Source organism: Seriola aureovittata, chromosome 17, assembly GCF_021018895.1.
Source record: "Seriola aureovittata isolate HTS-2021-v1 ecotype China chromosome 17, ASM2101889v1, whole genome shotgun sequence".
In the NCBI taxonomy this organism is placed as follows: Eukaryota; Metazoa; Chordata; class Actinopteri; order Carangiformes; family Carangidae; genus Seriola; species Seriola aureovittata.
Genome location: NC_079380.1, coordinates 21157386 through 21182687, shown reverse-complemented (window position 1 = coordinate 21182687; position 25302 = coordinate 21157386). Strand labels below are relative to the sequence as shown.

At 42.9% G+C, this 25302-nt stretch overlaps 1 protein-coding gene across 3 annotated transcripts in view; it reads right to left on the bottom strand.

Annotated features, from left to right (window-relative positions):
- The window catches only part of pkn1b (protein kinase N1b), a 32908-nt gene extending 7945 nt beyond the window's left edge, over positions 1–24963 (bottom strand). Inside the window, exons 1-11 of one of the 3 annotated variants that reach the window (XM_056400939.1) lie at positions 24430–24963; positions 7427–7727; positions 6636–6781; positions 6398–6518; positions 4954–5099; positions 3752–3965; positions 3456–3650; positions 3222–3331; positions 2551–2694; positions 2288–2363; positions 214–355 (exon numbers count right to left, since the gene is read on the bottom strand). In XM_056400939.1, the coding sequence (XP_056256914.1) occupies positions 214–355; positions 2288–2363; positions 2551–2694; positions 3222–3331; positions 3456–3650; positions 3752–3965; positions 4954–5099; positions 6398–6518; positions 6636–6781; positions 7427–7727; positions 24430–24453 (1619 nt within the window). In that variant the 5' untranslated portion in view covers positions 24454–24963. Of the gene's footprint in view, positions 1–213; positions 356–2287; positions 2364–2550; positions 2695–3221; positions 3332–3455; positions 3651–3751; positions 3966–4953; positions 5100–6397; positions 6519–6635; positions 6782–7426; positions 7728–10328; positions 10687–11880; positions 12079–24429 lie in introns of those variants that run through there. The other 2 variants (XM_056400938.1, XM_056400936.1) reach the window with 2 other exon arrangements.
- Positions 24964–25302: the final 339 nt, after the last annotated feature.

Here is a 25302-nt window from a genome sequence, read left to right as displayed (position 1 = left end):
GATCAATGTGTGAAAAAAGAGGAAATTACTGTGCATGAATACAGTGTTGTGGATTCAAACAGCTATACGCAACAAATAATAGTTTTCTGTGAAAATGGTTCCTGAATGTAGGATTTAGTTTAAACACTTAAATGTGCTTCAAATGAAAAAGTAATTACATGCACTTTGAAGTGGTTGTTGTCAACCAGCAGGTACATACTGTAGGTTACATACCCTGTGTTGTGTGCGAGTGTGTTGCTTGTGAAACTGGGTGTATAGGCAGATGTGTTGCTTCCACTGGGGATGGCGTTCCTCAGCAGGCGGACCCAGGTGGCGATGTCCACGTTCATCTGGCGAGCACGCAGGAAGGCTTTACCTGAAACACACACACACACAGCGGGTAAACTAAAAGTCAAACATTAGTACAGCGACGACTCATTTCCGTCTGTGTGTATCCATTCATGCTAACTTCAGCACCTGATGGAGTCCTCCTGTAGCTTTTAATGATGCGAGACAACTGAGCTGTGTCATGACCTGGGTTTGCACTTCCTGTGAATGTTTATAATCCCAGTTCCAGAGAGTACCAGGAGCCATTAACACTTTATCTGCGGCAGCGCTTCTCAACCGCTTTGGCTATAACCCCCTCTGAACGCAGCAGGCATTAAGCATGGCACGCAGAGTGGGTAAACCGCTCTGTTTAGGTTGTTGTTCAATTATCAGAGTAAGTAGTTTCTTTCCTATCTGTATTCACGAGCGCGGTCTTTCATTTTCGAAAGCATTAATTCTTCACGTTCAGATTTTTTAATGCTTTCCTTCAAACCCCCCTGCCCTCTCTCCCTCTCTCTCTAAAACATCCCCTGCTCAAACACAAATTTACTCTGCTGCTGCTCTGAACCGTTCGTCTGCACTCAGACTGTTGCTGTGGTTCACTTTGAGTCCTTGTTCTCACACTCAGGCTGCTTCTGTGCACTTGTGAAACTTCTGCTCTCCCCCTCTGCTCTCCCCCTGTATGAGGTTGACCAGTGAAATCATCATTGCCTCACTGCGGCTGCGTTTTGCCTTACTTCTTACAGCGTGACTTACAGACAGTTACTATCCAGCAGATCGCTATATCATATATTATAAATATTTTATTTTAATTGTGCTATTTCTTTCTTCATATTTAATTGATAAAGTCATAATTGCAGCATGGAGGAGTGATTCAGGTGGTAGGTCGCTGATCCCTGGGTTGGCGGTTTGATCCCCCAGATTCCTTCAAGAGAGTCATCCAACGTAAAAAATACATCCATGATGATATGCTTGGCTTTCAAGTGTTAATTACTCTTAATTATGCAAACACTGTTGCTAGGTGACACACGATAAAATGAACTCTGACGTATTTCTCTGCTATCCGCAGTGTTATCAGTGTTTATGAATAACAGCAAAAGTAGCTGATTCACACATAAAGACAGTGGAAAACAGAAGTAGATTATATGAGCTACACTTATTTTCTAGAAACATAACAGGTGAGGTCATATCCGTTTGTGTCTGATACTGATAAAGCTACAAGGAAATCCTGTTTGAGCTGACTTACAAGTTGAGTCATAGATATTCTTCCAATTTATTCCAATCTCAGTTCATGCTACAGCAATATATATATATATATATATATATATATATATATATATATTATATATATATATAAAAATATAATAATATTATAATAGTATAATTAATTAAACTAAAATAATAATAACTAATAATACAATTTTATAACATAAAAATATTATTCTAATATAATAATAACTGATATATATTACAGTAATATCTCTTTACAGCACATTCATTCTGCAGAGGCGGAAGCAGTCTGGGTTTCAGTGCCTTGCTGAAGGACACATTGACACGTGGACAGAAAGAGGCTGAAACTGAAACATCATTAATGGATGATCTGCTCAAGCACCTGAGCTGCAGCCACACATTTACACACACATTGATCTGTTTCTTTTGCTGACTAATTGGCTGAGGTGTTGCTCCTGATTCCCAATTTGCTTTAAACTGTTGCACTTCAGTTAAAACTTGTTAATGTCGTTAATTTAAAATTAAAATTTAACACATTTTTGAAGGCAGTAATTTCACTTTTAGTATCTTTCAAAGCCACAGTTACTTTTCTCAGATTTACCAAATCACCTGAACTGAATAAGACCAGAAGGAACCCTGTAAGACACCCGGTGCCTGGAAACAATTTCACCAGTGAACAAAAACATCAAGTTCCTTGAAGTCAGACTGTGAGTTTTGAGGTTTACGACAGAAGGCTGTCACTTGAACATACCGTGCTGTTTAGAGAAGACCTTCTTCTGCCTCTGGAGTCGTCGGCCTCTCTCTATCACCGGGTTAAAGAAGGTCACCTGGAACAACAACTACAGTAAGTGTGTGTCTGAAAACAGAATCTGTGGATGTTAGCGTCCCTACATGCAAATACAGGCTACAAGGAGCTGAGAATATTTCTGATGTATTATTCCTATCAAACAACTCATAACAAGATGTTTTTATGGTTGATGATGTGTGTTTATTGTTGTCGTGTGTGTCCGGTACCTCAGCAAGCAGCAGCCCCCGCGGCTCCAGCTCCAGCTTGACTCTGTGTCTTTGGTTGTCCAAGAACTCTTCCAGCTTCAGGTACTTCAGAGCGCACAGGGAGCGGTAATCTCTCCAATACACAGCTATCTCCATCTCTCTGGACTAATCACACAAAACACACCAGGAATGTGACATGAAAAATTGTTCACTGGTCCAGCATCAATATTTGAAGTCTGTGGTTCTGTTTCAGGATTACCATTAACGGAACAGGATCTAAACTACTCTCTGTGTCTAGGGCTGATTATTGTCGGCTTTTATCTTTAAAAACTTAAGAATAACACTTCTTATATATTCACTTATTTACATGGACTTGATGCATAATCAGCAGCTCATTTCCATTTTCTCTCCATTTTTCTACTCTCTTCAAAACAAAGCAGCGTTCATTACAACATCTTTTACTCTACAACATGGTGATCAGTGTCTTTTTGCAGCATAAAACACAAGTACTTTTGGGTGTGTGGGGACATACATTTAGATTAAAAACAGTTTTTCTGTGAAAATGGTAAAAGCCGACATCAATGATGCAGCAGCTTTAAATTTCTGTTGAAGAGACCGAGATTAGGCTGAATCACACTCTCTCTGTGAGTTACACAAGACATGTAACACGCTGCAGGTTTACTGTATCTTACCCTCTCCAGTTCTACAGTGAAGGTCTGATCCCAGGCCTGTTCTCCAACTGTTCTCCAAGCCGTCTGACCCACCACTGTGTTCTCCAGCTTCAGCACTGCGCTCACCTCCGCTGTAAAACACAAGATAAAACGTCTGATTAGTCCACATTATGATTCATATCAAAAACTGTGAACAACACAATTTTTTTAAATATTTGAGGCTTATCTGTTCAGAATAAGAACAGACACACTTACTGGAGAGCTCATCGGTCTTGCCGGGGATTTTAAGGCTCATGCTGCTGGTGCTGCGGCTGTAGAGGCCGCTCAGCTTGAAGGAGGAGCGTCCGTCTCCCGGAGAGTGAGAGGGAAGAACCACCGGGGTCCCTTTGCTCCGCCCTGGGATGATCTCCAGCAGCCCCACGCAGCCTAAAAGACGCACCTGAAGCGTACCTGGAAAAGGAAGAAAAGCCAAACTCAACACCTCCAGAAGTTATACACATAAACGGACTGAGGTCAAAATGGAGACGTCTACGTGTGATTTCTGCGTCTACCTGTGAGAGGCGATGGTTTGCTCAGGGTGCTGTACTGGTTATGGACGTAGGGGGTGCTGTGACGGGAGCTGAAAGCTGAGGACGACGCCAGCACCAGCTCCTCCTTAATGAGACAGGCCTTGGGGTGATCCTCGGGGAGCTCCTGCAGCCTCTCCTCCAGAGAGCACCTGAGCAGATCCAGACGCTGGGACGACTCGCTCAGACCGCACTGAGCCTGCAGAGCACAGAGAGAAGATGATCATGGAGAGGTAGTTTTTTGTTTTCTCTTTTCTTTCTTTTTCTTTCTGCAGAAATAGTATAAGCTACTAACAGTAAAAAGGACAATACAGGCAAATAATTCAAATGCACTGATATGCAACAAAACATGTGAGATAGTATAATTAAGAGAAAAATGAATTATGTGAGTCTCATGTTTTGATGAGGAGCCTGACACCACTCTCATGTCTTTATAATAAATATGAAATTCACTCAGCACTTGTTAAACTTAGCTTAGCACAGAGACTGGAGACGGGCTGGTCCTGCCCAAAGGTGACAAAATCTTAATTTACATGTTATATCTCATTCAGATTTTATTCCCTTTAGAGCCAGGCTGTTTCCACATTTCCAGTCTTGTCAAACCAACAGGTTGCTGGCTGTAGCTTCATATTTAACACACAGACATGACAGCGGTGTCCATCTTGTATCAGTTATGTATAAGTTTACAGCCAAGTGTAAAATTAAAAGCTAAATAAATACATTAAAATGTTGAAATCATTACAAAAATGTAAATAATATACAAAATATTTATAAAATTTACAACGGCACAAAATGTGAAGTGCTCTGTACTTGGTGTGTAAACATTTTATGAGCATTTATCAGAGCACAACTGACTGCACTTATCATCAGGGTTCCCACAACTTCTCAAAACATCAAATTCAAAGTTTTCAAGGCCTTTCCAGGCCCCAATTACCTCAAATTCAAGGACCCAACACAGCATAGTTTGAGACACGACTCAAGGTTAATTAAAGTTACAACACGAAGAATTTCTATAATGAGAAGTAACTGGCTTTATAGAGGCTCACAGACAATTAAAAAAAAGAGAGAGGCTTGAATGTGCACACGCTTCTTCTGTGCTTCGTTCCAGTGACGGCAAACTATGTGGGATCTCGTGGGAACCCTGTATTATTTTTTAAACCGTGTAATGTCCCCGTCCGTTCTCTGACCTCAGCCATGGCCTTCTTGTCTTGGACCTTTCCTGCACCCAGCAGTCGCAGCATGTTCTTGGCTCCCTCGGCCATGGCGTGCTCCACACGGTAGTGATGCCACAGCTCCTCCACACGTAGCTCCGTCCCACACAGGTCTGGTTTACCTGGTACACGGTGTCAGCTTTAGCACATAACATATGAACAGCAGCAACATGCAGAGGAGATACAGTGAGGTTTGTACCCCCCCATTGCATAAGTCAGAAACATGACTATGTGTCAGAGCAAGAGAATTCATTTTAACTATTAGGTTTTCATAAATTTCATTTCTGGCATCATATTGATGCAACATTGTTTTTGTTGGGAATATAAATTATTGGGCAGAATGCAAATAAACTGTTCTAATATTAACTGTTAAACCTGCAACAACTGTTGGCTGTGAACACAACACTGATCTTTTATCTTTACATTTGCCTATTAACACATCCAGCAGCCAGGAAGCAACATTAGCATCCATATGAAGACATGTTGCTGGCCACCTGACGAATGAAATAAGTCAGGTATTCACTTTCTTTTGGCTGTTTTTGGTCTCCACCAGCTGCTGAGGGAAACATCTGGCTCTTTAACTGCTAAATGATCCGCTACTATGTAGTTGCTGACGTCTGGTGCAAAGCAGGTAAGGTACAGTGGGTTTTTAGAGCCATGTCACTTTGTTGTGGCCGTAAAAGATGCTAATGAGAGCGGTGAGAGTGAACCAGAACAGTGAAGCTGTGTGTCATAAAAACAAAGATGAACTAACAAGTAGTCATGCGATCAATGTTAATATAAAAACACTGATTACAGCAGCTTCAAAAGCACAGGGATGAATAGAGAGCATGTGGAGAAAAATAAAGGAGAACGGAGAGAAAACCGACTCATTAGAGGCATATGTCTAAATCAGTCAGCTTGTTGTCCTCTCCAGGATCACTGCTGCTCTTTCTGCTGGTCTGAGCTTTGTTTTCTCTCCCTGCTTATTCTCTCTTTCATCCCCCGACTCCTTCCTTCCCTCGACTTCACTCTGTCGTCATCTCTGACTCAGTCCTTTCAGTCTCACTCCCTTCCTGACTCCCCGCATCTGACCTGCCCCCTCTCTAACCTCTGCTAAATGAGGCATGGCTTTTAGTTGTTGGGCAACATCAAGGGGATGCAGGAACATCAATAAGGCTCTAACCTGGGAGAGTGAGAGGGCTGTAATGGACAGTGTGTGTGTGTGTGTGTGTGTGTGTGTGCGTGTGTGTGTGTGTGTGTGTGTGTGTGTGTGTGTGTGTGTGTGTTTGAGCTGGAAGACTGTACACTGTTAAGTTCTAAAGCAAGAATTGATCCACCCGCATCATAAAATATGCAGTGTGTATAAGCTGAAAGAGTGGCAGGTGGGATGAAAGAGGAATTGAGGGGATGAACATAAAAACAAAGGAATGATAGGTACTTTGGTTCTCCTCAGACTGCTCTGTGGCCTGCATGGCCTTTCGGATCTGCATGCGGATGATGTCGATCTTCGTCTTGCTGTCCTGCAGCATCTGCTGAGCCGACTGGAGAAGCTTCTTGTCCTGTTGAGGTATTTAAATAAAACAGGAGGTGATCAGGGAGAGAGCAAAGGGGCACAGACCAAATGTTACAGAGTCTGTAGTGCAGTAAAGTAAAAGTAACAGCTGACGGTTGAGTACCTTGCTACCTCCATTGACATAGATTGGAATCATGTTTTCTGCTCCCTGTTTGACCTTCAGCTCAATGTTTAGCTGCCGCTCCAAAGCTGCGATGCGGTGCTGATTGGCCGACGTCCGACTGACCGACCCTGGAGACTTAGGGGTATCTGTCATTGGTTGGTCAGAGAACGGGTTACTGTTGTGGCGTTTTTTTAAACACATCATTGTTGTCCTCTGGCAGCACATAAAGCTAAAGACCAGTGATTTTGCATGTTTTAGCCCGCTAAGTTTGTTTTTGTCCACTAAGCTGGTCTGAGCTTACTGATCATATACACAGTAGGATTTTAAGGGAGCCATATGTTTCAATTTATGAAAGTATGGTAGGAAAATCATGATATGAGATGGATATAACCCATCACAGCAAACACTGCATCTATTTTTAGCTATGCTATCTGCATTTTATTAAAATATGTTAATGTGACCGTTGATTCACTTGGATTTATTTCTCACTAAAGCAGGTTTTCAGTCGACAGGTTTTTCCCAATAACTGAAACCAATGTCTGCAGAGAAGGTAAATACATTAAAAAACATATCATACATACTCTGGAAATTTGTCACCAGTGATGTAAAAAAGTGCATGTGATGTGTAGTGATGGGATAAAACATGTAAAACCACTGGTTTGATCTTTTGGTGTAAACTATGAATAAATGATGGTGTTATAAATATGTTCCAGCTGCTTCAAAGAGAACAACTGCTACATCACACAGCGCCACAGTAGCTTATAAAAACCACTTCTCCATGGATACGCTACCTTTGTTGTCATCGGGGCCTTTGACCACGATGTGTGCGTCAAGCTCCTGCAGCTGAGCGTGGAGGAACTCCAGCTTGCGCTTGGAGCTGCGGAGCTGCGAGTCCACCTGCTGGGCATTCCTCTTGTCGGTGGTGGCCCTGCGCAGATTCTCCGCACCCTCCTTGATCTTCAGCTCCTTGCGGATCTCCCTCCGGATCCTCTCGCGGTGCTCGTCCAGGCGCTGCTGCACACTGGAGTCTGAGAAGTCCGAGTTTTGGTCCAGACCGAGCTGCTGGAGCACCGACAGCCCACCTGGATCACTCTGAGGAAGGAGAAAAGGAGGAAGGTGAGATGGTTAAGGAGAGGCCAAAAAAGAAGGAGGTGGTGACAGTACACAAGAAGGAGTCAAAGGGGATGTTGTTACTTATGAAGAACATAAGAACAAAAGTTAAACTATATTTAGCCAACTGTGTATGAGGGGGATTTTTCAATTTGAGTTGAAAGAGAAACTGATTCAGAAAGGTTACATCTCCAGCTGAGCGCTGCTGGGCTGATATTACGACAGACAAAGCTGGGAACAGTCATCCTGCACAGTTCTGACCAAGTGAAGCGCCGTGGGATGAAAGGAGGCGAAAAACAGCAACTCTGTGAGTGAACCGACAACATGCCAAACCTGCCGAGCTCAGACTGTAAGGCAGCGTCCCAGCAGAGGCAGCGCTTAAGTGTGTAAAGAGCTGAGTGCTCACATCAGCTCTCCTACTGATCAACACTAATCAGATTACAGCAGATTAGAACAGCATTAATACAGACTAAAATCAATCAGGGTCTCGTCTGCTTCTGGATGGGTCACAAGGAAACATAAACACAAAGAGTTTATATGTAACATCCAAAAATGTAACACAGATGTGCAAAGATAATCGTCAGTTGTGTAACCGGTGTTGCATGCAGTGTGGCTTTCATCATAAAACACCCAGATTTTTCATGACTAATTTTTTTACTTTGTTTAACTATAAGTTGTTGTGATTTTCTGTTGCGAGAAGAAGACCACAAAGGAGGAAAAGAAAGAAAGAATGCACAAATAAAATATCTGTTCAATACTGAAATTACAAAAAAGAAAAAAAAGTTAAATTTAAAGTTGTTTTTTTTTTTTTTTTTACTGTGGTAGCAGCCATTGTATTATTCTTTTCCAAAGTGTTTTTGCTTTAAGCTCCATCTGCCTGACTCTGTGACGCGACACATTACCCCGTGTTGCGATTTGAATCACGGAGTAACATACAAGCGGCGGAGATCAGACAATGACTCACTGCTGTGAGTCCTGACAGTCTGGTCCTTTGTCATCATCACAACTGAAGCCATTAAACTGCCACATCTAACGCTGGCTAGACCCCCCTCCTTCATATAATGTGTGTGGGGGGGGGACACACAACACCAAGTGTGTGGGAGATGCCTCTGACTCAGCAGGTGTTGATATAATATATAGCGAGTTATTCTAACTAGCTTCAACAGACATCTTAAATCATTCAATCACTGCAAGTCACCCCCCCCCCCGCTTTTGTTTCTTGCCTCTTTTTACTGTTTTCTGTGAACTGTCAAATAAAGGCAAAAAAAAACAAACAAAACAAACAGTTTTCATCCATATTAAAAATGAATTGCTAAACTGAGATGTCACCGGTCACTGCGGGTTGAACCCAAGACAGGGGACAAAACAATGTGAACACCAGCAGCACCGCCATGTTACAGGTCTCTACAGTCACCAGCTCTTTGACACAATCTGAACATTAGAAGCTTTACAAAAGAAGACTGTATCTTTCAGAGCAACTGCATTTTATCAGTTGTTTATGTTCATTTGTCCATATTTTATCATATACAGAGAGAACCACACATGTTCTTTATAAACCTGTTGAGCCTGGAGGTGTCTCACATTAATTTAATGTTGTGATATTAGATCTCATCAGATCATACGCACGCGCACGCACACACACACACGTACACACACTCGGGACAGTGAGGACTGTCCCCTCCCCTCTGACAGAGTATGATGACGGGGTGCTCAGGGCCTTTCACTGCACCGTGCAGCCAGCCATCCAGCTTAGCAGATCTGATTACAACTTCTTAGGTCTCTATGTCCATCCAGTTACATGCAGGCTGGGGCTACAGCTCTGCTCTCATTAAAGCCATAATCCATCTGCAGCACAATACAGTACAACAGTCAGGCTCGGCCCGAGCAGCCAACCAAACCACATGGAAAAAGGCCAAGTGCTTGCAGGATTTTAACTGCTGCTTTAATGCAATGTTATGTCATTGCACAACTCTGAGGCAATGTAATTGAACATGTTTTTCAAACTGCTGCTAGAACAAGGTCAGAAAAGGGAATAACAGTGCAGAAATGTATTATTTTAGAAGAGTTTTTTTTTTTTTAAAGGAATTTGATGTGGAAGAAACTCATCACATCTGTCATCTTTTTAAAGATGTAAACAGACACTGACACTGCTGACAGAGACATGAACATGTATACATATATACTGCATATATCATCGTGGATGTGGCCTGAGAGGTTTGTGAGTGTGAGCAGCAGCGGACGCCACAGCTATTCAAGGCAGAAGAGAGAGCAGAGGCAGCAGCACACCATGAACGACAGGAAGGGAGAGTTTGTACCGTGACGCACTCCTGTTCAACACAATACAACTTAATCCCTGGTGTTTTACAACAAAGCAGCTCTGGAGCGAGGTGTAAGACAGATCGCACAGTGGGGCAAAATCACAACAGCACACAGGAATGAAAACTCGCAAGTGCTTCGCTGTCTGATAGGAGATGTTTTTACAGGAAGCGAACGAGGAAGCCGACAGAAAAGAGAAGGGCCATAGTAATGGATGGAAAGAAAAAGGCGGCCATGTTGAGGCCTGCTCTGTCTACAGTTGCCTACCAAAGACTCTGTGTCACCCTGCTCAGTGGGTACCAGGGAATCAAGTGGTTGATCCCCTGGCAGGTCCTCCGGTACGTCCTCACTGGCCATGTTTGGCCTGGCTGTGGCTTCACTCCCCGGCCCCCTCCCTCCGCTGTCACACACACACACACACACACACACACACACACACACACACACTATCACACACACCCAACACTGACAGCAGTGCCAATCAGGCAACACCGAGTGCTATTCCTGCCTCCTCAAAATCCAGGATGTCCTTCCCGCCAGGAATCAAAAGCCAGTCTAAATCCGGAGCGAGTGAACGAGGCGGAGGAGAGGAAGAGAGAACGGCATACTCTGAGCCCCACCTCGCTGCTTCCTGTTCTGCTCTATGCCAGATAGAGACTGAGGCGTCATGCACTTTGTACAGAAACACACACACACACACACACACTCGGGTGGTTTTGTAAGTGTGAGAGCTCACAGCCACTCTGCTTCCTGCTACTGGGTTTCCAATGCTGACAGACAGGCTGTTGTGATAGATTGTGGTCATATAAAATGGACTATCAGACCATGTATATCTTGTATGTGTGTGTGTGTGTGCCTGGAAGTACAACATGTATTTATATATACATATGCACACACACACACACATTTTTACCTGCAGGTCTGTGTTTGCTTGTAAATGAGAAGTGGTGAAAAATAAACCACACAGAGATAAAAGGTCAAAGGGGCAAATCATTTCCCACCATGAAGTACTTAATAGATCCTCTACTGTAGGGGACCTGACATCTAATTGAGCTGTAAAAAGGATGAGGCTTCATAATTATGAGCTAGAGGAACTTTTCCTCACAAAAGCATCAATTTACAAATGAAAAGAAATTGTAAAAAATATAAACATAAAAAATGGAGCATCCGTGCATTGAGTCCTGTGACGTCCCCTTGACGTAACACCGCGCCATATGGTCATGAAGTGCACACAGAGAGGAAGAGATGGTCGTTCGCCTGCTGTGTGCGAGTCCACTGGAAGATGAACTGCATTTTTACAAGCTGGCATAACAAAAAGCAGAACAACAAGCTGAGTCGTCACCTCCGAGACACGAGCGAGCACAGATCACACACACAGGCAGCACCGACTGATCCCGGACCCCTCGACCTTGTTCTGGTGGCTACAGACTGTCCTCTTCCTGTCAGTAAGGGCCCCACACAGGACCATGGCTTTATCTGACTCTCAGCAGTGCGGGGGTCACTGACCCTCCGAGCCCTCGCTGTGTGGCAGATGGCCCTCCCTGGCTCCCTATCTGTATCTGTCGAAACACACACGGTTACACAAAAGGAAACGCACTAATAGACAGAGAAGGTGCAGCATGGCATTCAAAAAAGCCACCAAAGCATGTCTAGTTCTTCTTCTTCACTCACACTGCTATAGGGGAATAGGAAGTGAAATAACATGAAGTTAAGTCAAAATATGCAAAACATGGCAGTTGCTCTTGCTTGACATCATTTTGATAAAACAAATAAACGCTGTGCCCCATATCTGTGGGCAGGTAGTAAAATATCGCCTTACCGAGCAGCTGCGACTCTGAATACTTCCCGTGTAATGTGGACTGGTGGCTGCAGAGTTAGCAGCCCCCATGCATCCATACTGTCTCTCACCTTCACAGATACGGTTCAGCTCTCATCATTACTAGCTGGATTCTTAAAACCTCAAACACAAACACGAGCTGCAGTGATGCCTGTAGCAGCAAACCGTCTCGTTCATCGTGTCTGTGAAATAGATACAGTTACTAAAACGGTGCTGACCACAGTATCAGGAACTAAGATCACATCGGTTTATAGATACCAGCTCTTAAAGTTACAGTCTCAACCTGTTCACCAGGTTAGGACTGAACCACAACACACATTAACAGCTAATTTTCTCCTTTTAATTTCCCTTAATCATCTTATGATTATGATTCATCTCATGATTAATGGAAATAAAATGACTGTCTGACAGTTTCATTAATATCCAACATTAACTGGTGCCAACGCTTCACTGGAGCTATATATAAGTGAAGTGAAATAATAATATTATCGATTATAGTTGCTTAGATATAAAAATGTAGTTAATTTTGGTGGTAAACCGCATTAAATTGCACAATAAAAAGAATTCAAATGCAGGGTGGCACCCACTTTGCAGACCACTTATTTATGCATCACAAAGACCAGACAGACAAGTGAACAGTGGTGTTGGCCCCTCAGGAGACTCTGATTACGGCAGCGTGATCAAATCACACGGCAGGTTCAATACGTTGCATGATGCAGAATTCTTTTCAGCATAAGAAATAAAGTCACATTGAGCATCGCTGTCAGCTTTATTTGAGAATGCTGGCTTGAACCGATTTGCTAGTTTTTGTAAAAACAGAAATAGGATAATATGAATTTAATCTAAAAATCATATTCACGTGTGTAAAAGAATGCAAATGGCATGGGGCTGACGTTGCATTTGTATTTTTGTTGTATGAAGAAATGGAAAAAAAAAAAAGTCTGAATCCGCTGACTCTGCTCTTCGGGCTGAATATTTTAGGGAGGTGGGGGAGGGGCGAACTGAGCGGAGAACCCGGAGAGAGACGGACAGAGAGAGATAGTTTTTGAACGAGTTGTCCGCTATTTAGGAAGCCCTTACACCAATGATGCAAGACAGAGACATATCAAATGATGATGTGCTGAAAAAAAAAAAAAATACCAAGGTTAACATTATTTAACTAAAGCTACAAAAACAGCAAGAACAAGGGTAAAGGTGCCTGTATATTTCATCAGCAGTGCTTGATGGATGATCGAACACCCCCACACCTTTCTGAACTACTTGTGCAACACTACGAATCGTTCCAGACTATTTGAATATACGCGCCGTTATCACCACCACCTTTGAGCCTGGCCGAACAGCCTGAACACCTTTGCCTTCTGATGTGGTCGGACAGCAGATCATACAAACTTCTTCTTTTCTGGTATAACCAAGCCGTTAAAAGTCATGGCATATTCAGTCATGCTGAAAATGGTTAAAGCTCTGGCAGTCCTGTTTTCGCTTTTGCAATGTTATGATTGTGTGAAAACATGCAGCTTTAGTGTCTCTAACACAGGGTTGGGGTCTGCTGTTTGCAGGTCTTAAGGCTGTAATCAACATATCTTTTGTTTTCAGGGGAAAACCTGCTGCTGAGGAAAACGAAAACAAAACAATTTTTCTCCGTCATGTTGATTTATTGCTATTCTCACATCTCTTAAAATCTGCAACACCTTTCATCTCCCCCTGTTTTTTATTTTTTTCCCCATCTCTTTACACCTTTACCCCTTTTCCTCTCGCTCCTGTTTTTCTTCATCTTTATTGCCACCAATCTGTCAAGCATTATCCTGTCACAAACTCTGGTTAGCAGACTTCTGCCCGGTGCTGATGGTAGGTGACAGAAAACCATCCCTCTGATTAAGTTTTAATGGCCCGTCAGCTCATCTTGCTGTGCCTGTGCCTATAAATAGAGATTAAGTCCATTTTGTTGTAGTAGAGATGGTGGGGGAATGCTCCAGTTGCCAGCCCTAACTCTGTCATATCAACTCATTCATTCACTTACTCACCAACAACTGTAGTTCACATGAAGCAATAATAATGATGGGGCTTGGGAGTGGACTTTTAACCTAATTGTTAATATAGCGTTGCCAAAAATAACCATCATTTAATAAATTTACCCTGAGCCAAATATTGCATGGAGGGGTGTTTTTGTAAGGGAACAGGGGATTGCGATTTCCAGGAAGTTCTTGTTGATGAAAATATGTTTATTAGCAGGAAAATATGGATTACACAAGTTCATGGCGTGAGCTTTCGCATGAGTGGATGTGGCTCTTTTTTTATTATGTGTCAACTTGAAGATGCTCCAAGTGTCACATATTGTTGGAAGCTGCAGATACAAATGTGACCCCTTGAACTAGTTGTTCAAGAAAGTGGCAACCTCAGGAGAGCAGAAAGGGACTGTGGTTTATTAAGAGAGGCAGAGGAAAACATGACTTTAGTGGTCCAAGCTGGACGCTCGCCACAACGTGAAAAGACGGAGAGAGAGAGAGAGGGAAAGAGAAAGAGTAAAGTTAGGAGGTCATTGTTCTCTTAATAGTGCCATTCATTACTGAAATGGTGTGTCTGTGTGTGTGTGTGTGTGTGTGTGTGTGTGTGTGTGTGTGTGTGTGTGTGTGTGTGTGTGTGTGTGTGTGTGTTACAGACTGAAACACAGCTTGTAAAAGAGAAAGCGAGACAGAATTTGGGAGTAAAAACACACGTTAAAATTCTCCTCACATCCTGATGTCTGCACACAGCCTCCTACAACACACAGTGGATGGGATTTGGGTTAAGAAGGGGGGTGAGGTGGGGGGGTTGTTTGGAGTTGGGGGGGGGGGGGGGCGCACACACACAGTGAATTCCAATTAATCTCTCTAAACACACACACTGCACAGCAGATAGAATAAACTGACGGATACCAAATGAAAAACATAAATAATACACATGGGCACATGGAGGAAAAGCTTGAACATGTGCACACACACACACACACACACACACAGAGGCTAATATACTGTAACTGCTCATAAAAAATAAAACAGCAGTGTAAGACAAAGTCATCTGGATACTGTGAGTGCTAGCAGGAGGAAATGTTGCTGCTCATTATGCCAACACAGCAGATCAGAGGGAAGTCTGCGTACTACAGAGTTAACTTCAGGACATTGCCACACTCAGTGAGCAGACTCTTATGTGGGTGAGTGGGCCAGTTCGACTGCAGAGCAGCAAGGTTAAACGATACTTCGGTCTCAACAACCATTTGGTGATTTATGGGTTTTGTAATTTGTACTGATTGACAAAGTCAAATATCATAGCAAGCAATTAGCAATTAGCTTTAGCATAAAGCCTGGAAAGGGTGACAAAACGTATCTCTAAAAGATCATTAATCAACCATATTATATTTCTTTTGTTTAATCCTTAGAGTGGAAACAATGACTTCTCTTGTTTAAGGAACTTGTTTAAACAAATAACAAATATAAACAAAACCATCAAGTTAGTAAACCCAAATTCCCAGCTGATATCTAGTCTTATGTTACAAATTCAACTCTGGCCCTCTATGAATGAGGTAACAGTTTACAGAATGTACCTTGGACTATGTGTGTTTCCTGTTAATCCCTAAAATCCCTCATATTCCAGAGGAAATTCTGTTGCCAAATCTCCTTTTGCCGTTTTACAGTGCATCATGGCTGTATGTATATCCTTCTGTGCAAACACAGCTTGATGAAGGCATCACGTGCGTGAGCGAGAGCAGACGATTCTCCCGGTCTGAGCAAACAGGAGAAAGACTGTGTTGAAGGTTAGGTGAGAAAGACTATTCTGTGTGTGTTTCAGTGCACATCTGTCTGCATGCCTGCGTCTGAGGCGGCGTGTGTGCGTGTGTGTTCCAGCAGTGTCCACTCCACAGCTGGGGAGGAGCAGATCACCATGAATGGCATCTTTGTGAAAGAGTCGATCTTCTCAAGAGACTTCAGTAAACGCTTATGTTTGTGTTCCCAGCTTTGTCCATTGTGAACTCTGCGGCAACAAACAGTCGCTCTGTGCAGGCTCCTGAGGAATAAGGCAACGTAAACCCCCCAGTGAGAAAAGCTCTGCGGTGCACACACTTAATCTGCTTCTGTCATGCATGTAACAGAGGCTTGCGCAAATGGGACAGGTGAAGGACACTGAAACAAAACGACAAAAATACAATTTTTGCACACTGAGCAGAAACAAAAGCATTTCTGAATAGTTATCTACTCAAGCAATAGATGAAGCTGGTACATTCTGATGTGTTTACAATAAACAAAAACAACAGTCAAGTGCAACCACTGACCAGGTCAGAGGTAAAAGGGTCCCTGGACTTGAATCAAACAGACATTGCCCCCTGTTCTCCAAATGCTCCAGTGAGCACTACCTGCATATAAAAAAGGCAGCAAACAGAGTTGTTGACCTACAACAGTCAACCTGGATAAGGGTGTTACTCAGAGGAGAACTAATGAGACACTTCATGGCTCTACACTTTTAACCACCGTCGTGCTCTGGATTTTATGTTTCCAGATTGGGCAGGTGGGTGTTGGAAAAGGAAGATCCATCTGTTTTTTGCAGTTGATCCAGAGTTGAGGCGCAGTGGCAGCAGGTTAAAAAAGATAGTCCAGAATCACTTTCTGCATCGATGGTTTCCAGCTCCTCATGGGAGATGCTGATGCTTTCCCAGCCCAGATGAGCTACATAATCTCTCCAGGAGGTTCTGGGTCTACCCCAGGTTCTCCTACCACTCGGACGTACCCAGAAAACCTCCAATGAAAGGCGTCCTCAGCTGACTCCTTTCAAAGTGAAGGAACAGCGATTCTACTCTGAGCTCCCACTGGATGTCTGGATGCTTCCCTAGGGAGCAAACTCATTTTGGCCTTCCAGCTCAGCCCCCTCTTTGTCACAACGGTCAGGAACAAAACCTGCATTACTGCTGATGTGCTGAAAAAAATGGATTGGCCCCCCCTGAGGGCCCACCACCTGCAGAGATAGGCATCAGGGTTGGGTGTCATGGCAATAGGAGAGACCTAGGCATGCCAACCTCTGGCACTGTAGACTGGTTCTAGGAATGTGGAACGTCACCTCTCGGGTGGAGAGGAAGATACATACAAAACATGTTGGAGAGCTGGGGTTGTATATAAAGAGAAAAAACTTATTGGAGGTGTAAGATGACAAATAGGGAAGGTGGCAGTTAATAAAAGACAAATATAAAATGTTTCGCACTGTAGTTGTTTGAAGACTTTTGACTGGAAACTGAACTAATCAGAACTCAGTCCTTGTGGCCTGACCTGCAGAAAGACAGAAACCTGAATGGAGCAGACTGCAGTCTGAAAAAGTTGTTAAATGTTTGATGCCCAGTTTTTTTCACATTTGGTAGTTACCAGCTTAAGTGTGAGGCACAGAGCGCAGTGCTGTGTGGCGGGGGCCATGATGTCTGCTGAGAGCCCCGCTATGTAATGGAATGGCTGAGCAGGCACGATGGTAATGGACATGGAAAGCAGATTAAAAATGATTATGGCAGAAGGGCTGAGGGGGATAAGAGGTCCATTCCATAATGCAGATGATTATCCCTCTTTACTGATGCCGTTGATTACGATAGCATGGCACTCATAAACACAGGACAAGAGGGGGAAAAACACACACAAGCGGCACAAATCTTTACAGATTTGTGCTACTTTAATTACTGTATAATGGCTAATGAAAACAAGACTCCATTAGTAAAGGAAATGTGCTTTAAGGTCACAGCAGTCCACAGACAGCAGCGGCTCATCTGCAAATACCCAGCTGTTTACAGGTTTCTGATGTGTACCCAGACCTGGGTACATTGCAGTATTTAAGAGAAAAGGATAGAATTATTTTTCTTATTGTCAACAAATCCAGTAAAAAGAGCAAAACCAACAACGCGTTAGGTCTTCCTGGTATTCAATCTGAATAATTTGTGACTTCCCTACCCTGTCTGTGGCTCTCAGCCCTAAGCCTATTGGGTCCTACTGAATATATATATATAGATCTTTAAAAACAGATACCGTTTTATTTTTTTTTTTTAAAAGGCAACTTCCTCAAACAAGCTTTGGCTCCACAGAGCAGCAAGTTGACAACAACTCAACAGCTCATGATACTGCTTCAGCGCCCATGACAAATCACATGGCGGCAGCTGATGATGAAAGATGACATATGTCAACTTGTTAAGCAGCAGAACAACAGGCTGCACATATCTGTATAACTTTCTCTTCTCTGTGTTCTTCTCTGGACTTTCCCTCTGTAGACGCTGCATCCTTTTCATTAGACTATTTATACTCCTCCAGTTACAACTCTCATAATCTCTCATGCATTGTTGATGGTGGGTAAAAAAAGAAAAAGAAAAAAGAAGCCAAACTCACAATGGCACCTGGCCACTATTTGTGTCTCAGTATCTCTCAGTTCCAGCAATTCAGCCTTTGAGACTTTAATAACAACAATGGCTTCAGTTTGGGTTACACTCAGAAGGGTAGGCTTGTTGTTGGGCTACCCTGCTACTACCTCTGCCCGTCCCTCTCAAACAGGTAATAATAGCTGTGTTTCTCCCCTGTCTGTCTCACTTCTATGGCCTCTGGGCTGACAGAACAGACAGTCCACTGTTGAGGGCAGCATCACGGCCGAGAGCGCCGCTGCTCCCATGAAGCCTCAGGTCTGTGCTTCCCTTAAACCCAACACCAGTCCCGCGGCACAACACACAGGCTATCACATGACCTCTGTGCGGCGGCGGGATAACTCATCTCAAATGCCTCAGGTGTAACCACAATCAGGTCACACAGCACCAGGTTCCTCTGTTTCTCTCTACTTCAGCTTCTACTCAATTAGCTTGTTTCAACCTCAACTTCTCTACTTTGCACATGATTTTACTACAAGTTTAAAATGCTTGGCGACCAACTACCGAGTTCTACCTTCGCTTCGTAGCCTGGTCACACCAGAAGGTGTCACAGCAAGATAAAAAATGTCAAATCTGCACGTTGCACTACCTGCTAACACGCTAACCACAAGTCACAACAGCTCCAATCTCTTATTTCAGTTTTCTCTGTACTGTGCCGATGACTCCCTTCTGTCATTTTCTTCTTCTGGCTAAAACGTGGTTTCTTGCCAGGAGCAGGTGATGGTGATTGTCGCTTGACAAGAGCTTCGGCCATCACTACATTTACAAGACGAGAGGTTATAATACATCCTACATCATCAGTGCTGCATCTTCAGGGCAGAGTGGAGGCTACAGCGAGTCACTTTCAGATAGTGACGAGACGGTGAGCGGCTTAGCGTGCTAACTTCAGTAGAAGAAAAGACATGAAAGAGACAAGAGTTAACATCGGTGTTGGTTTCCACCTCTGGAGACAGCTGTTGGTGAGTAACTGAATGAAGTTTGATGCTGAACTCACAACGTTTCTTCTAGACTGGTAAGTAAACAGCTGTTAATGCTAATATTGGTGATGTAGCAATAGCTAAACTTACAAATAGCTCCTTTAACCGATTCTACTTCCTTAATATCATGAAATTCAAATATCAGGTTTTCGGTCTAAGGCTCTAAATCAAAAATATCACATTTGATTTGGTTAGTATCGATCAGCTCTGCTGTTCTGTTCGGCTGATTCAATATACCCCGTCTTCTTGTTTGTCCCTTTTACCTCAGAGAGGTCTTTCTGTGACAAACCCAGGCTAAAAACCACAGTCTAAGCTATTTTCACAAGCACCGCTGAGCCTCAGTGCCCACTAGCATTACAAAACTACTTTAGCAACCAATCAATGCTCGTTTCTCAGACCAACACATGGCTCCTAAATGGCTCCCTTCCTCTGTGACCTTCCTATCCCCGAGTCTTACTGACAAAATTACCATCTCCAGATTGAATTTACGATATGTTGCTCCTTCAACATAACACCATTTCTCCAACTTGTCCTTCTTAGCAACACATTCTTTAATCCTGTAATACCAACAATCCCTTAAAGCCCTAAAACACTCGCACAACCAGCTTAGAAAAAGCCAAAACGTAGCTGGGCACAAGTAACCAGTAGTTACATCTATTCTTCACGTGTATTTTCCCAGTAGTATTTTCCTTAATTTTTTTCCTTCTCTGGCTTGGTATCAATGATAACTAATCCTCTGAAAGCCTGGTGGGTGATGGGCATATAGCAACAACAGCTGGTGTTCAGACTGGTCAGCTGAATGGAAATGGATCCTTAGACTGGCATAGAAACACAGAGAGTCACGGATCCTCACTTGAAGGGATACTTGAAATTTTTCAGATTTTTTTTTTTTCTGCATTGGTATTTAAGATACCAGCCTTCCGCCCTGGCATTGGGAATTTCTGACTGCAGCCTAATGAGTGATCTTAGGGTTAGACGCACTCATTGGTTTTATTCATGAATGCCATTAAGATGTCCCATCAGAGCACTGAGGCTGTAATGCAGCAGTTATATGTTTGTCTGCTGGTATCTGGGGGAGAGACAGATCTGCAGACACAGTGTAATCCTGGATTCAAGCAGGAGCCACTGGATGTTGGGGGGGGGGGGGGGTTTGCATGTGAGCCTATGTGTGGGTGACTGAGGGCACTAATGCTACCCTCGTAGGAGGTCAGACACAGTCAAGTCCACAGTTTCCTAATCCTATTATCCATAGCAGTGGCAGCTGGAGACACACATTATTGTGAGTGTGATGCAGGACATCACTGTGTATTATAACATACGTGACACCATCAACGGATCTCGGCCAGCAGCACTTCCATATGAGCGTGCTCAAAAGTCTTCAGGTGCCATAAAAGAAATGGACGGAGTTGCTTCCTCTCTCTCTCTCGGACGATCGATAAAAAAGTAATCTGGAGTTGCCACAGAAGGAAGAAGCACCAGCTCCTCTGACTTGCAGAACTCATTCAGATGATAACGACGGGAAACCAGCAGAAATAAAGAATTCATGAGAGGGCGGCTGCAGAGTGTATAGCTAACTCAAAGTGTAGGTTATGTTATCAGCTCAGCGCAGAGCTCACATCCTCAGCAGGAGGCTTGATTCACATTCCTTAAAGGCATCTGAAGGAGGAGAGGAATGGCCAACAAATAAACTGGCTGCAAATTGATGAATGCAGGAGTGTCAGCGACAGGAAAAGCACAGAAAAGTGCAGAAAAGCACCAACAGTTAAGCTACATTTTACATTGATATCCTCGTTCTGTGCATATAGGGATGGGAGGGGGGATGGAGGTAGAGAGAAAGAAGAGAGGGTCATTTCAGTTGTTTTCCTCAGTGAGTCTGGCAGTCGTGACCTCCAATAGGATGAGTGTCGGCAAAAGTACAGCCTTGATGAGCTACTCAGGAGAAATAAAGGGAAGAGCTCAATCACCACGGCGCTGTGCCTTGGTCCACTTTGACAGGTTCAGCCTATCACCATTACCAACGTGGACCCTTGATCTCAATCAGCCGTTGCTCAGTGCCTGTCTGCAGGCCTGCAGTAATGATGACTGAACCCTCGTCATCGCCACAGAGGGAAGCTGAATTCGTCACACTGGGCAGAAAATGCTCAAGTGCAGCTCAGGCAATCATCTAGGAGATATAAATTGAGTCCTGAGGCCATAAACGTGTTTAAATGTATCATCAACATAGCAGGGCAAAAATAAATCAAGAGTTAATTGTGTATGACTCAACACTACTGTGTAGAGTTCAGTGTACAAGCTTGTTGATCGCTCTGTGAGAAAATCTCTGATGGGAAAAAGTATGAGAAAAATAAACCTAATGATGCCCTCTCTACAAATCTATAACTGAAAGTCTGCATTACAAGCTGGCGCAAGGTTTTAGCCACTATGGAAAATGCAGTACCCATTATTTTTGGAGCTTGACCCCAATTAGAGATTAAAATGTGTAACTTGTAAGTTCCCCAACTTTGTGGAAGTGCAACACTTAAAGTGCTGGAGTGTCCTTTCAAATGTGCCGCTCTTATTTACAGGACACTTCTCAAGGATCAACCTGCAAAGATGTCTGAAAACATTATTGCAAAATAAATGTTGCATGTTTTCTCGGCCTAATCTGAAGTCATTTGTCTTGAGGACGTTTGGAAACATAAATAAAAACAAAATGCTGTTTAATGATCCATATAGACATGTTCAGTATAATAACAGTTAAACAACTCTGGTGGCCATGTTACACCAGCAACAATCCACAGCCACGCAGCACTATAATGAATTAAGGTAATTCTTTTTAACCAAAACACAACAAAAATACCTATTTTGGTATATTACATTAACACCCAGCCAGAATGAATTATTACTCAATATTTCTAAGGCAAGAGAGATAATTATCATTGACTCAAGGTTGTCAAGATACCTAAAATATTTTCAATTATCATCATTTTTCTTTCGTACTCTTGAGGAGGACACTTTTTAAAAATGGCAAATTGATTGTTTGACTGAGGTACAAAGCTGCGTGTCTGTGACCGTCCCATTGGTGCAAGGCAGGACATGATGATGCACTATGACACATATTAGCTGTTGCTGTTGATCCCTCTTCCCGCACAGGCAACGCAGCTTTCCAAGAAAAACTGCAGGCACCTTCCCTGTTCAGGGAAATTGCTAAATGTCAGGGAAGAAGCCAGTTTTCACTCACAACAAACAATTCAGCCACGTCAAATGGTTTGTGTATAGGATGGAGTATGAGTTGTCTGATTTATGGGTACTGCCACACTTTTTTTTTTTTTTTTTTTTTTTTTTTTAAATATCTTCACACTTGTTGCTTACTGGCTGCAGGAAAGACTTGAACCTGAACCCACACAGGTTGTAGATAGAAACAGGAAACATTAGTGGTTTGTGGTTGTAATTACAGCACATGCTGTCGCACAATCAATCACAAATCTTTTTTTTTTTTTTAAATCTATTTCAGCTGTGTAAACCTTTATCAAGTTGAAGTGACTAAAAATTTTCAAAATATACAATAACATCCAGTGCACATGCTCTCTGCAGCAGTTTAACCTTGTGACACGAGTTACTAACCACAGAGGGGATGTGCTGGCTCCTGGCACGAGAACCCAGCTTTAAATTTTTAACATTTTCCTCTGCTGTGTCGTGGGCTGGACTGACACCAGGGTAACTGTAACCCAAGCCCTCTAAATTAGACCTGAGGCTCTGACACCACAACGCCCTCCATGACTCAACTCTGACTACCTGAGGGAAACCGTTGTGTCACAAATGGGAAATCATTCCATGTAATCTGTATCAAGGGTATAGTGGAAACATGCTGCGAAACAGTGTTCACCCACTTTTATCTTTTGTGAAATAGAAATGCTTTAAAGTTGCATTAACATTTTAAGTGCAGTCTTCTGTCCTGCAAATACCACTGACTTTGTTTTGTCCATTGTCTGTTTGTTATATGTTGATCACTGACGGGAGGTCACAGCAGGGGCACAGACGTTCGGCGAGGCAGCAGCAAAGGCAAACACAGTCTAATACAGTTTTATCGTACAGTTTTACTTTCTGTCTTTAATGTGTCATACAGTCTAATTTACTACTGCCTTTCTTTGAGTTCGTAAAGTGCACAGTCATTAAAGGAGCACTCCACCCACGAAGAGCAGCTTACTCTTATTTTGATAATCTATAACTGTGGTTCCAACTTCTCAAATGTGAAGTTTTCTTGTTTTGTTTCAATGTGAACTGAATATTCTTTGTGTATTAAACTTTCTGTTGGACAAAATAAGACATCTGAAGACGTCACCTTTGACTGTGGGAACTTCTGATGGATAAATATGAAAATATATATATATATATGAAAGTAATTGTTAATGGACAGTACTCCCCAGCCTGTGAAAACAGTAGAATACTAATGTCTGTGACTCCTAGATAACCCTGGCTTGAGCTTGTGCTGCATTCATGTTGTTTCAGTCATTATGAGTCTCTTACAACCGCGTTGAAATTAAGATTGAAAAAATGTATTTCTCCAGCTTTGCAATCAATTACAAAGAAGTGCCTGAAAAAGCAAACACATGCATTTTAAACTGGCTTGAGTTGTTGAATGATGTTAAGGCCCACAGCTCACAAACGTGGGAATCTCTACCTGCCTGTTCCATATGAGTGCGGCTTTGGATACTACAAATTTTAACAGATCTGTGTGAAAAGATTTGGTGTGTGGAGTTTGAAAGATCTGGGCACTTACCAGGCATGTGAGGTTTAATAACAACATGCTACTGAGTTCTATTATGGAAACTGTTGTATCTAGCATTTTTAAAACTTAACCCATACTAAAGCCACAAATTAGGATGCAGCATCAATTTTGCATAAAAAAAATCCATCTTTTACAAATGCTAACATCATTAAAGCTTAACACTAAATTGCCAGAATACCCCTTTAAAGGAACAATATCCCTCATCAGACATCAAAAACAAGGAGTTTCCATCACACACATCCTCCCATCACTACAGATATCAACAAAAAATCATCAGATGTTTTGCGTCATTGCATCTTTACATGCACATGTTGAGCTCTAATATGCACATTAACACAGCAGCCTTGCCACAGTAATGAAAAAGTTGTCAAACTCACTTGTAGCTCGTTATTAGCCATCATGAGCCTCGACAGCCAATCAGATGGTGACTCCAGGTGACTTCTGTTTAATGTACGTCTCACTTTACAGCCGAGGGATCATTGTAGACACGTCAAGTGAAGTCCTCCAGTGGTTAAACACAAGCACGGATGTCCTGAATTTTTCTTAAAAAGGCGCAGTTTGATGTACTGAGTTGCACAATGTTAACATCGTGACGGCAGTGAAGAGCAGGTGAGCAGAGGAGAGAGGAGGAGACCATCACCTCCTAAAAGCAGGATGTCAACTCTTGGACTCTGATCTGCATCACGCAGTGCAGTGTGTCCTGTAGTTGTGAGAGAGCGACCGCTGCTGCAGGCTTTCTTCTCATCCTCAGTGAGGGAAACACTGAGAGGAAACCCGAAACCCGCCAGGATTCACCACCAGACTCTGCCCTGTTTATTTGGGGTAACTAAAGCCATCTTCCCCCACGGCGGTGCACTCCTGTTCGGCTCTGCGGAAAGCTGAGAGCCGGTGAATGATGCTGCTGGGGAGGGGGGGAAACAAGTGTTAAGTCAGGTTGAGAATAAAAAAATGTGACTTCCGGTTCAAACCTTCAACTTAAAACTTGAATCGATAAACGGATACAAACATTCTCCAGCATCGGCATGTACATAATGTACCAGTGGTCCAGTAGTGGGCACACAGGCCTTACAAAGACTTGTTTGTGTAACCACGTTTTTGGCTCTAGCCCCACGTTCATTCCGTTAACGAATTACGCTCCAGAAAAAAGTAACTTTAAGCTAACAGTTAGCTAAATTGTTGGTTAGCAAGCTACGCCACACGGGGTTCTTATGAAGCTAACTATATGTGAGCTGTGGTATAATACTCATCAA